The sequence below is a fragment of the Lagenorhynchus albirostris genome, chromosome 6, assembly GCF_949774975.1.
Source record: "Lagenorhynchus albirostris chromosome 6, mLagAlb1.1, whole genome shotgun sequence".
In the NCBI taxonomy this organism is placed as follows: Eukaryota; Metazoa; Chordata; class Mammalia; order Artiodactyla; family Delphinidae; genus Lagenorhynchus; species Lagenorhynchus albirostris.
The window spans coordinates 8,963,231-8,975,992 of NC_083100.1; the positions used below are offsets into that span (position 1 = coordinate 8,963,231).

Sequence of the window (12,762 nt, forward strand, 5' to 3'; positions counted from 1 at the left end):
TCAAGCTACCAACATGACATCACGGGATGCGGAGTTGGGAAGAGATGCGCACATTGGCTTTCACCAGCTGGTACAAGCCAGCTGTACTGCAACTGGCTTGCAATATTTATTGATCACCACATAGGTGGTGATCAATAAATATTGGCTAGTTATTCCATAAAAGGTAGGTCTCTGGATATTCTTGGAAGGTTTATATTTTTCCTGCTGCCTTTTAATCTTCCGTCTTTGCTCTTTTCCCTCTTCCCTGGGCATCCTGTATGTCTCCTGCACTGCCTTGTTGAAAACCTCCCCTGATGCTGCTTGTACCAAAATTTACTGAAGGTTTGAGCAGCAGAGAGGAGTTTGGTCAGGTCCTGACCCTGGGAGCATCTTCCTGTGTGTCCCTCTGCGCAGGGCTCCAGCCTCCAGGGTTAAGGTTGGGTTCCTTTCTTCTCCATCACCTGCCTCTTTAGAAAGTTAATGTTTTCCTCCACTTCACCTCTCTTCAGGCCCACCAATCTAAGCTTAGAGCCCATCCTTCCATAGTTAAAACGTCATGAATATGTCCCCTCATCCTGAAGGACATCTTTCTACTCAGTATCTTCTAGCATCTTTGAGGATCACAGTGCACAAAAAGAAACCCTGTGACTTTTCTTTTTATCCTGGGCAGGGTTAAAATTGTTGGCAGGGTTGCTACGCTGATTTCCATCCCCGCACTCCTCTCCAACAACCCGGCACATCTGAGAAGGCAAAAATGGCTTCTTTGAAGTTATTTTTTCTTCACTTCAAAAGGCTTTTTTTTTTTTTTTTTTTTTACAAGAAGAAAGAGTGTGAATGGATAGAGGAAGACAATTGCAAAAGCAGTCCCTGGGGATCACATTGATTCTACAGTTTTCACTGCAAATGTCTGATGGTCTCTGGTCAACATGGCTGTCTGAGATCTTACCTGGAGGGTTCTCTTAACTCAAGACTTCAGAAAGACGACCAAAGAATTAACGGATATGGACAGCCCTAAGATGAACTCCTGAGTCTTCTTCTTGAGTGAAAACTCTCCTGAGCAGGGCTCTGGAATTGTCCCTTCTCTGGTTCCACCCGGATTTCTCTTTGGTCCTGATCCAGTTCAATTCTGCTCCGTGTGTCCTATGCGGATACTGTCCTGTCCTGTTCTGCCCTGTGTAGCTGCTTCCTTGTACTGGAGACTCTGTTACCCGATGGCAGGAGCATCTCAGTCTCTGTACCTGCAGCTGCTCCAAATTAAATCAAACTCTTTTTCAACTGTGAGGGACAGTGCTTTGCCCCAGTGCTCTCTGCAGAAAGACCTGTTGCCAGTTATTTATAGATCTGGAATTTTTTTTTTTTTTTTCCTGTTTGCATGGTTCTCTGCCTGCCTTTAGTATTCTCTGCTAGCTGCCTTTGCATTTCCCCGTTTTGTGAATTGTTGGCCTGGGTTGCCGTGGCAAGGGATTTATAAATGCGTTCTTTTCTTGCAACGGGTGTTCATTACACAGCAGTATAAAGCCATTAAACTTCCTGTGTAACTCTCTTAAGCTTCCTCCCTTAAGTTTAGGGGAACTTGTGTTTTATCATTTTAGAGTAAGCTATTAAAACCCCTTGACAACTTTATGAGCTGATTAAACACTCTTCAACTTTTTGTTTCTTCTCTAAAAAACAATGAAAATGGAAATAATGACAAAAATAATTATTTATTGAGTACATACCACAGACCAGGAAGTCTACTCTTTTCACATATTTAAAAATTTAATTCTTAGAACAACCCTAGAATTCTTCTTCTTATTATATAAAGAAACAAACACATAGGAAGTAATGTGCCCTAGGTCACTGAAAGTAAATTACAGATCTAGAACACAAACCCAGGTCTGGCTGACTCCTAAGTCTTTGCTTTTAACACTTTTCACTGAATTTTGAGATCTGTCTCTTCCAAGGGCCATTGCAGCCAAATTATTTTCCGGGCTGGAGAGACAATGACAAAGGCCATGATCACCTTAGTGGTAAAGAAATTCAGTCAAGGACTAGAATTGCCCAGTGGACAGAGAATTTCTACCTTTAGATCTCTTGTTCTGTAACAACTTTTATTTCATTGATTAGCACCCACTGAGGTTGCTTCTTTAAAAATTATTTACATGGAGGCCTAAGACATAGCAGCATCATGGAAGGTATTTATTTATTTATTTTAAATCATTTTTATAATTGAAGTGTAGTTAATTTACAGTGTTGTGTTGTATACAACAAAGTAATTCAGATATATATATATATATATATATATATTCTTTTTCAGATTTTTTTCCAATATAGGTTATCACAAGGTATTGAATATAGTTCCCTGTGCTATGCAGTAGGTCCTTGTTGTTTATTTTATATATAGTAGTGTGTATCTGTTAATCCCAAACTCCTAATTTAACTCCCCACCCTGCTATCTCCTTTGGTAACCATAAGTTTGCTTCCTATGTCTGTGAGATGGACAGAACTTATTGCCCTGCATTAGATGGTCCACAATGACTAATGTAATGAAATGTACTTGGGATCCATGATGATGAAGGTGATGATGATGGTGATTTTCTTTTTTAGTCTGGGTTTATTTCTTGACTCCAAAACCAAAGTGTCAGTTCTTGGCCTTTTTTTCGAGTATGTTTTCCTTCCTCTGGAAGGTACAAGGAGTTATCTTTACTGGTTATACTCAGCTTGTAATTAAAAAAAATAAGCCCCTTTTCTAAAATGGGACTATACTCCAGATGTAGCTTCTTCTTTGGGAACTTGGTAGAAATGCAAATTCTTTGGCCTCTACTCCAGACCTCCTGAGTCAGAACCTCTGGATGTGGGGCTCAGCAATCTGTGTTTTAAGAAGCCCTGCAGGTGACTCTGGTCCTCAAGTTTGAGGCCCGCTGGTGTAGACACTCACACGCATCTTGCCCCACTTGCTCTCCTAGGCAACTTCAACCTCTCGCAAGGCTTTGATGGCTTCAAATATCTTCAACCAAGATGTGCTTTCTGAGCTCTCAGCTCAATATATCTACCTGTCCACATGATGTCTCTATTTGGATATGTCACTGGGACCTCAAACTCAACATCTTAATAAACATTTATGCTTCAAGTTAAGTGGCATTTTCTCATTGGACTAGGTTTTTTTGGCCTGCCATCTCTGCCATTGCACTCTATTAGAATTCCTTTGTTTAAACTATGCCTTCTCTGCCACACCAGTGCTTGGCGAGGGCAGGGACTGGGTCTGTCTAGCGATGGCTCACTTAGGATCATGACTAATATTTACTGAGTGAATGAATGGAAACTCTTATGTTCTCTATACCAGGGGTTATGGACTGAACTGAAATATTAGAACCCTAATCCCCAGTGTGGCTGTATTTGGATATAGGGCTGATAGGAGGCAATAAAAGTTAAATGAGGTCATAAGAGTGGGACCTTAATCTGACAGGACTAGTGGCCTTATAAGAAGAGGAAGAGACACCAGAGAGCTCTCTTGCTTTCTCTCCACGTTTATACAGAGGGAAGATCATGTGAAGACACAGTGAGAAGGTGGCCGTCTACAAGCCAGGAAGAGAGCTCTCACCAGAAACCAAACTTGCTGATACCTTGCTCATGGACTTCCAGCCTCTGAGACTGTGAGAAAATAAATGTCTGTTATTTAAGCCATCTAGTTGGTGGTGTTCTGTTACGGCAGCCCCAGCAGAGGTTGGGTTGACAAACGACGGCCCATGTGCCAAATCCAGCACACCACCTGTTTTTATAAATAAGGTTTTATTAGAACACAGTCATGCCATTCATTATGGCTGTCTCTGGCTGTTTTTGTGTCAGAACTGAGTAGTTGCTACAGAGACCTTCTGACCGGCATAGCCTAAAATATTTACTCTTTGGTCCTGTATAGAAAACATTTGCCCACCCTGATGTGTCTCCAGAAAGGCCAGATCCGGGTGCTGTTCTGTGCTACACTATGCTGAGCCCTCTAGGATGCCAGCCTGCCTGCGGGGACTTCATGTGGTCCCACAGCTAGCATAAACACACCTGAGCAAAAAAACAGTGTTATGGGGGAAAAACAACCTATTAGCTCGGAATTTATAAACAGGCTTTGGCATTTATTTGAACAAAGGAGGAGGAAAATGCTTACAACCAGAGACGGGGGGCCATCATGCCCCAGTTCCTTAACACATCGACTTACACATTCTATTTCATACATTGTCAAGAAAAATGAAGAGATTACCTGGGCATTCTTTTAATGCAGTGCTGGCTATGCAAATTTGATTGACCTTTTATGGCCTTGAATATTTTATAACTCTAAGAGGTAAACCTATAATAACATAAATGATTCTTATCTGAAAGCTTTGTAAATAATTCTTATCCATAGTCATACAAATGAATTTTGTCTGGGAGAGATGCAATTGATGACTCTCTGGTAGAAAAGATGATCTCAGAGAGTTTATGTCCCAGTAGGATATTAACCAGTTTTGTATATATTAGCAAATTCATTTCAGCATTTCTTTGACATAAATCTCAGTTCTTCAAAATCTCTTTTGAACTAGTTTTAAATATTTTTCTGGTTCTCTCATTCATGAAATGAATTTAAAAAACCACTGACACGTGTTTGTTTTATATATGTATGAGAGTTGTAAATTCTTTTGAAAATTATAACATGAATACAACCTATTCCCCCTTCCATGGGTTGCTTTGGGGTCAGCTGGGAAGGAAGAACCTCATGACATGCAGGTAAGAAAGATGAGAGCTAGTGACACTTAGCAAGGGATGGGGCAGTGGAACGTTGTGGACCACTATTAGCACTCTTCAAAAAGGTCATAAGGAAAGAATAATGATAAACATCTGAAAGAGGTCACAGTATTTATCCACTAAAACATTGAGCATTTGTAAAGCATTCTTAATATTTGTGCTGGGGAGAAACACATTAAGGATTTCTTTGTTACTTGGGATTTTTAACTTCCAGGATTTGTGACGTGAAGTTCTTTTGCTTATGGAGGCTGTTTTCCTCTTCACAAGGCTGGGAAACAACCCCAGGCATGTTGCTCCTGCTGCAGATGCTTGCTTGTCCCCTGGCAGATGTTCTATGTGGATATAATTTCCTGGGGCCAGAGCCGCGATGCCACCTTAGTTATGGCTGTCCGTTTGAGAAGACCCATTCTGTTCTCTGTGTAGGACTCCTCATGAACATACATGTCTGCCAACCGCACATTTCACAGAAAGAGTTTCCAGTGGAGCATCACCTCTGGCACGGAGCCGCTTCTCCACCACCCATCACCTCCTGAACAATGGTCACATGCTGCACATTAACTCGCGTTAGACAGTACTTACGATGCTGCAGGGATGGAGCCCTCCCCAAGACGGTGTCCACTTACAACAATCCACTTCTCGTCTCCCCTGAAAAGACAACTGTCAGCTGTGGTTATGCTCACCTTAATACCCAGATTTTTCTTCTCTGTTCAAGGAGAACACCACCATTGAGATTTCTCTTGCAGGAAGCATTCACAGAGTAGAAAATCCATAGGGCAAGCCAATGGAAGTCGGCAGGCTCTGTGCCGAGGTGGAGGCGGTCCTGATGAATATCCAGGCACCATTTCACTGCTCTGGGACTTCAGATACCCGCTGGTTCACTGTGTGAGTCCTCTGAGGGGTGCTCACTTCAGAGTGTTCCCAGCCCAAGGGGAAGGCATCCCTGTCCTTGAGGACTCCTAAGCCCAATGAAGGCCTCAGGGACCTAGGAAAATGGACAGCTCAGAAAGGGGGTGGAAAAGAGTCAAAGACATAGGGCATCCTCACTATTTGAACTAAGACTTCTCTGTCTAGGTCATAAATCACTTATGTTCATGAAAAACCATTATTTCACTCCCTTTTATTTAGAAGGAAATAATACCACTTCTAACCTTGATTTTGAGCTCTTTTCTTAGAGGGTTAAGAAGTGAATTCTACTTTTTCAGGAGAGACAACAGGATGAATTAGGAGAGGAAAAGGTTCAAGACATTTCTAAAGGGGACTGTGCAATAGCAATACTCAGCCACCAGAGGGCAGTGTAGACGTTCTGGAGGGTCTGGAGAGAGGAAAGGGGTACCGAGAGAAAGGACGGTAAAACGCAAATTTAAAGTTAAGTTTCGTCTGGTAAAGTTAGAATTAAAAACAAACAAACAAACAAAAAACACCCGGTAGTAGAGTCTTTCCTTTCATTCTGCTCTGTGTGCTCCGGATGAAAACTGACACCGGCCGAAGGCTGCAGCCGATTCCGGGAGGACCCCAGGACATCAGGTCGCTGATTGCGGAGGTCTTGGGTCGGGGGTTAGGGAGAAGACGGTTGGGGGAGGGTGCTTCGGGAAAGTGAGTGGGTGGCTCCCAGCCGGGCTGAATTTGCGCCCCCAGCAGCTGACTTCCAGTAAGGGAGCTTGTGCAAGAGGGAGAGCGAATCCAGGGCTGGCGGGGGAGTCCCCGCCCCGTTTTCCGTATCCGGTGTTTGCTGGAAGAAAACCGCTCCTGCCTGACCTTTTATTACCCAAGCTCTGCTTCCGTGGCTCGTCCTGTGACGCAGGAAGGGACTGGGTCCGAACAGGGTTCCTTCCTTTAGGGAAGAACGAGGTGCAAGAGGTAGGAATTCTTCCTCATTCTGAATTTCTTCACTTTTGTTTTCTGTTAAATCATTAAGGTTACCTGGTCACCTAGTTCACCGCAGGGTGTCGTGGAATTTAGGGAGAAGAGGAGTAGACCTCCTGGAAGGCTTGCTTAAAAGCACCCAGTGCTTTCTGCCACTGCTTGTTTGTAGATAGTCGAAACCAACAGAATAAGAAGCTCAGATGTGCCTCTGAGAAGTTTCTGGTATTGGTCAGGACCTGAGTGACCTGTAAGATCTCATTCTCCACTAGGCTGAGAATTTGCCTCCCCTCCACGCCATTTACTTTTCTGTCCCCAAATATGCTCAGCTCCAGTGTCCTGGCTCTCCAGAGAGCACCAGGTGACCACTTAGTTGGAATAATTAACACAAAGCTCCAGATTCAAATAATATGCGCCCCCTCCAGTTAGTAGTTTTAAAATTGTGGTAAAGTGTATATAACAATATTTATCATTTTAATCATTTGTAAGTGGATAATTTAGTGATATTAAATACATTCACAATGTTGTGTAACCATCACCACTATGTATTTCCAAAACTTTTTTGTCGTCCCCAACGTAAACTTTGTATGCATTAAAAAATAACTTCCTCATTCCCTGCACATACACCCCCTTACGCGGTCCTGTACCCTGTATTCTACTTTTTGTTTCTATGAATTTGCCTATTCTCAGTTTCTCCTATAATTAGAATCATGCATTTGTCCTGTGTCTGGCTTATTAGCGTAATGTTTTCAAGGTCCATCCATGTAGTGGCATATGCTAAAATTGTTATTCTTTTTTTATGGCTGAATAATGTTCCATTGTATGTATACACCACATTTATTTATCCACTCACCTGTTGGTGGACATGGGTTGTTTCCACTTTTTGGCTATTGTGAATAATGCTGCTATAAACATTGGTGTACAAATATCTGTTTGATTTCCTGCTTTCTTATGGATATATACCTAGGAGTGGAATCGCTAGGTTGTATGGTAGTTGCATGTTTAATTTTTTGAGGAGCTGCCCAGTTGTTTTCCCCAGCGGCCGTACCAGCAAAGCATGATGGTTCCAATTTCTCCACATCCTAACTAATGTTATTTCCTGTGTGTGTGTTTAAATTATTATTATTATTTTGCGGTGCGTGGGCCTCTCACTGTTGTGGCCTCTCCCGTTGCGGAGCACAGGCCCCGGACGCGCAGGCTCAGCGGCTATGGCTCACGGGCCCAGCCGCTCCGCGGCATGTGGGATCTTCCCGCACCGGGGCACGAACCCGTGTCCCCTGCATCGGCAGGTGGACTCTCAACCACTGCGCCACCAGGGAAGCCCTAAATTATTATTTTTATTATAGCCATTCTAGTAAATATGAAGTGATATCTCACTGTGGTTTTGATTTACATTTCCATAATGACATGATGCTGAACATCTTTTCATTTGCTTATTGGCCTTTTGTGTATCTTCTTTGTTTGGAGAATGTCTACTCAATTCTTTTGCCCATTTTTTAAAAATGGAAGTATAGCTGATTTACAATATTGTGTTACAGCGAAGTGATTTACAATATTGTGTACAGCAAAGTGATTCAGTTATATTATATATATATATTTTTTCAGATTATTTTCCATTATAGGTTATTATAAGGTATTGAATATAGTTCCCTGTGTTATACAGTAAATCCTTGTTGCTTATCTGTTTTATGTACAGTAGTTTGTATCTGTTAATCCCAAACTCCTAATTTATCCCACCCCGGTCTTCCCATTCCCCTTTGGTAACCATAAGTTTGTTTCCTATGTCTGTGAGTCTGTTTTTGTTTTGTATATAGATTCATTTGTATTACTTTTTGGATTCCATATGTAAGTTATATAATATTTGTCTTTCTCTATCTGACTTACTTCACTTAGTATGACAGTCTCTAAGTCCATCCATGTTGCTGCATTCTTTTCTATGGCTGAGTAATATTCCACTGTCTATATGTACCACCTCTTCTTAAACCAATTGTCTGTTGATACTTGGCCCATTTTTGAATTGAGTTGTTTGCAGACCTTCAGGAAGTCTTTACACATTCTGAATATTAATCCCTTATCAGATATATGGTTTGTAAATATTTTTCTCCATTCTGTAGGTTGTCTTTTCACTTTCTTTGATTCTTCTAATTTTATTTATTTATTTATTTATTTTTAAAATTTTTAGTTATGTTTTGATTTTCCCTAAAAACTGACATATCATTGAGACTATACTGATGTTGACAGACCAGGGTTATAAATATATTTATGGGAAAAATTGTTGCATTAACTAAACAAGCTCTTGCACCAGGAACAGCCCCTGGGCATTTATATTCGACTTCTGCTACATTTCCAGGGGCAGGCCACCCTGATATGGCATGTTCATGAAAAGTAAGTAGCACTGAATACTGGCAAGTCCCCATATAACCTCTGCAGAAACGTTATATGGAAGGCATTTCTTCTGGGACTAGTAAGAACTTGCTGTTATTTACAGTAGCATGTTTCTTTCCTATTTTCATTTTGCCAAACTTTGAGTATTTGACAGTGCTTTTCTTTTTTGTTTTTAAAATTTTTGAATTTTATTTTATTAATTTTTTTATACAGCAGGTTCTTATTAGTCATCAGTTTTATACACATCAGTGCATACATGTCAATCCCAATCGCCCAATTCATCACACCACCACCCCTACCCCCGCGCCGGTTTCCCCCCTTGGCGTACATATGTTTGTTCTCTACATCTGTGTCTCAACTTCTGCCCTGAAAACCAGTTCATCTGTACCATTTTTCTAGGTTCCACATACATGTGTTAATATACTATATTTGTTTTTCTCTTTCTGACTTACTTCACTCTGTATGACGGTCTCTAGATCCATCCACGTCTCAATAAACGACCCAGTTTCGTTCCTTTTTATGGCTAATATTCCATTGTATATATGTACCACTTCTTCTTTATCCATTCGTCTGTCGATGGGCATTTAGGTTGCTTCCATGACCTGGCTATTGTAAATAGTGCTGCAATGAACATTGGGGTGCATGTGTCTTTTTGAATTATGGTTTTCTCTGGGTATATGCCCAGTAGTGGGATTGCTGGATCATATGGTAATTCTATTTTTAGTTTTTTAAGGAACCTCCATACTGTTCTCCTTAGTGGCTGTATCAATTTACATCCCCACCGACAGTGCAAGAGGGTTCCCTTTTCTCCACACCCTCCCCAGCATTTGTTGTTTGTAGATTTTCTGATGATGCCCATTCTAACTGGTGTGAGGTGATGCCTCATTGTAGTTTTGATTTGCATTTCTCTAATAACTTGTGATGTTGAGAAGCTTTTCATGTGCTTCTTGGCCATCTGTCTGTCTTCTTTGGAGAAATGTCTGTTTAGGTCTTCTGCCCATTTTGGATTGGGTTGTTTGTTTCTTTAATATTGAGCTGCATGAGCTGTTTATATATTTTGGAGATTAATCCTTTGTCTAGGGCACATAACTTTTTGTGCCCTAAAAAGGAGGCAGACAGCCTCATACCTCATCAGAACTTGGAACACGAGGAGAGTGTGTCATGATAACCTCTGGGAGATAAGGTGGTGAGTAGGAAATGGCCTTGTAGCAGCTGCTCAGAAGCTTCCCAGGCTCTCATGTTCTGGAAGGATCATAGGGCATTCTCAAGACTTAGATCAGCTACAGACAAGTCTTGCCTATGTGGCCTATGTGGAAACATGCAAGGTCACCAGGATGCCGTGGCAGAGTCATTCCCCAACAGAACCAAGAATTGTCAGAGGTGAGGAATGCTCCCATCAGCTGTACCATTTATGATTGTACAAACTGAAAGTTAGAAATGCTGTGCATCTACTATGGGCTTCCTGATGCCACTGGGTGTGAGGCCAAAAAGGATGCTATCCAGTATTCAGTAAGGTAATCAGTGACCAGAATGTATGTCCCTATATCTTTCTATAATAGGCAATAATCAGTAATAAAATACATTGGGAAAAAGGTCACTTTCAAAATAACAAAAAAGTATTAAATACCTGAGAGTAAAATAAGAAATGACTAAGTCCTGTGTGGGGAGGAGAAAAGAAGAGAAAACTTTACTTAAGAACCTAATAAAAGATTCAAGGAAACGGAAGCACATAATATGATCCTTTATAGAAAGACCTGATATTTTCTTTTGCGAATTTCACCCCAAATTACTCAATAAGATAATCTGAAGTTTAAGATTTTTATTTAGAAAAGTAAACAAGCAGGAATGTCAGTAAAAAAAAGTTTGAAAAAGAAGTGTGTTATTCACACAGCAACAGGAAGTTGGTCAGTGGGGCCACAGGCACGATATCATGTAGCAGTGGAGACTCTGAAGGGGGAACTAGAAACGGGCTACATTATAAAAGATCGGCTCAAACCGACTGCTGTTTGTACTTATTTCCTGGATGCCAAAAACGTTTTTGAAATCACTCTCAAATTCGGCTTCTAGCTGAAGCCCCAGATTGATGAATTTCTTGTTCTGAAAAAGCAAAGGCAAAAACAATGATAGCCATAGATTGCTAATGAGCTTAGACTCTCAATGTTTTGGTTAATCAGAGTTTTATTTTAGACCATCCCAAATGTTAAGTGAGAATTAATCCAGTTGAGGATAGTTTATGTTTCCTGATAGCTGGATCATTTCTCTTTATCTGGAGGACAGAGGAGCAAAAATGGCGCTATACTGCAGTCTAATTCTTCATCAGAAATTTATTGATTAATTTAAAAAATTCTAGTTACTTGATTTTGAACACAGCCCATATCCCTTGTGACACCATAATAGTACAGAAATGTCTAAGGCAAGTTCGTGGTGCCTTCCTTTATCCTTCATTCCCTACCCCTTGAGGTGATCCTTGTTAACTTTTTGATCCAACACTAGGAAATTCTAATGTAAAGAAATCCAAAATTTTGAAATTTGAGAAATGTGATTTGGTATCTTCCTTTAGAGATGAGAAACACGAGTAGCCTTTAAAATGTGCTTCTAGCAGATGAGAGAATTGGCCTCACTTCTCTACGAGCATCAAGGCCATGAGGGTTCTGCCTATAAGAAACTTTCCATGCTCTGCGTCCAGAGTGCAGTACTGGAACTGCTGGAAATAGGCAGATGCCCAGGTGTGGGGAGATCCCTGTCCACTCCTTCCTGAGGGCCCGGATGCTGGCGGGCAGTTACACAGCAACCAACTGCACATGGACATACTCTGTGCCTCTGCATCCAGTCTCCCTAGGATGGTCCCCAAGTCTGGGCCAAGTAAGGACCTGAGCCTGGGCCAATTGCAGGGACTTCTGAGCCACACACAGTGCTGCCAGGTCTAGTAAAAAAATAAAAAGCACTTCCATTTCCGGTGGAAGGGACTAGGTCTGCAATCCACTGTTATCTATGGGCAAATTGAGTATCTAGAAGGAGTAAATTCTGAGGTCCTAGGGTAATGTTTCCAATGATACCTCTGGTCTGTTATTATCTTCCACACCGTAGTCCACAGGGCTTGGAGAATACTGCCAGAATTTTTACCTGTGTGGGCTTGCCACATGATAAGGGAAATTGTAACATTGACCTGATACAAGAAGATGAAAGGCAAAATGACTTAATTGAAAGAAAAATAGAAGCAGGGAGAACTGTTTACCTTGTAAAACGCCCTGTGGTTCTGGAAGATGAGACGCATGTCCCGCACAAACTCCCGTACTCGGTGATATATGTTCATCGTCAGATTTTTCTTGATTTTGTTTAACCACATGGGCTTCTCCAGGCCTTGAGATGTCTTTGTATTATGTTGACAAAAGTGCCAAAGGGCATTAGCATGGTTCCAAGTCTACCTTCTACAGATTCCCACAGTTATGGACTGAGTGCTTGTATCCCCCAAATTCATATGCTAAAATCCTCACCCCCACTGTGATGGTCTTAGGAGGTGGGACGATTGGAAGATAATTAGGTCATGAGGGTGGAGCCCTCATGAATAGGATTAGCACCCTTATAATAAAAGGACGCCAGAGACCTCTCTCCCTCCCTTTCCACCATGTGAAGACAAAAAGAGAAGTTGGTTGACTGCAACCTGGAAGAAAGCCCTCATTAGGACCTGACTGTGTTGGCATCCTGATCTTGGATTTCCAGCCTCCAGAACTGTGAGAAATAAATTCCTGTTGTTTAAGCCACCCAGTCTATGGTAGTTTGTTACAACCG

General features: G+C 41.5%; 1 protein-coding gene and 1 long non-coding RNA gene across 2 annotated transcripts in view; one reads left to right on the plus strand and one right to left on the minus strand.

The window, feature by feature from the left end:
• The first annotated feature begins 6,476 nt into the window (after positions 1 to 6,476).
• The window catches only part of LOC132522024 (uncharacterized), a 39,575-nt gene continuing 33,289 nt past the window's right edge, over positions 6,477 to 12,762 (plus strand). The window contains exon 1 of the long non-coding RNA XR_009541023.1: positions 6,477 to 6,585. This is a non-coding gene — a long non-coding RNA (uncharacterized LOC132522024). The remainder of the gene's footprint in view (positions 6,586 to 12,762) is intronic.
• The window catches only part of LOC132522023 (nuclear body protein SP140-like protein), an 87,352-nt gene continuing 85,367 nt past the window's right edge, over positions 10,778 to 12,762 (minus strand). The window contains 2 exon segments of the mRNA XM_060151889.1: positions 10,778 to 11,070; positions 12,209 to 12,343. Of these exon segments, the coding sequence (XP_060007872.1) occupies positions 10,933 to 11,070; positions 12,209 to 12,343 (273 nt within the window). The 3' untranslated portion in view covers positions 10,778 to 10,932.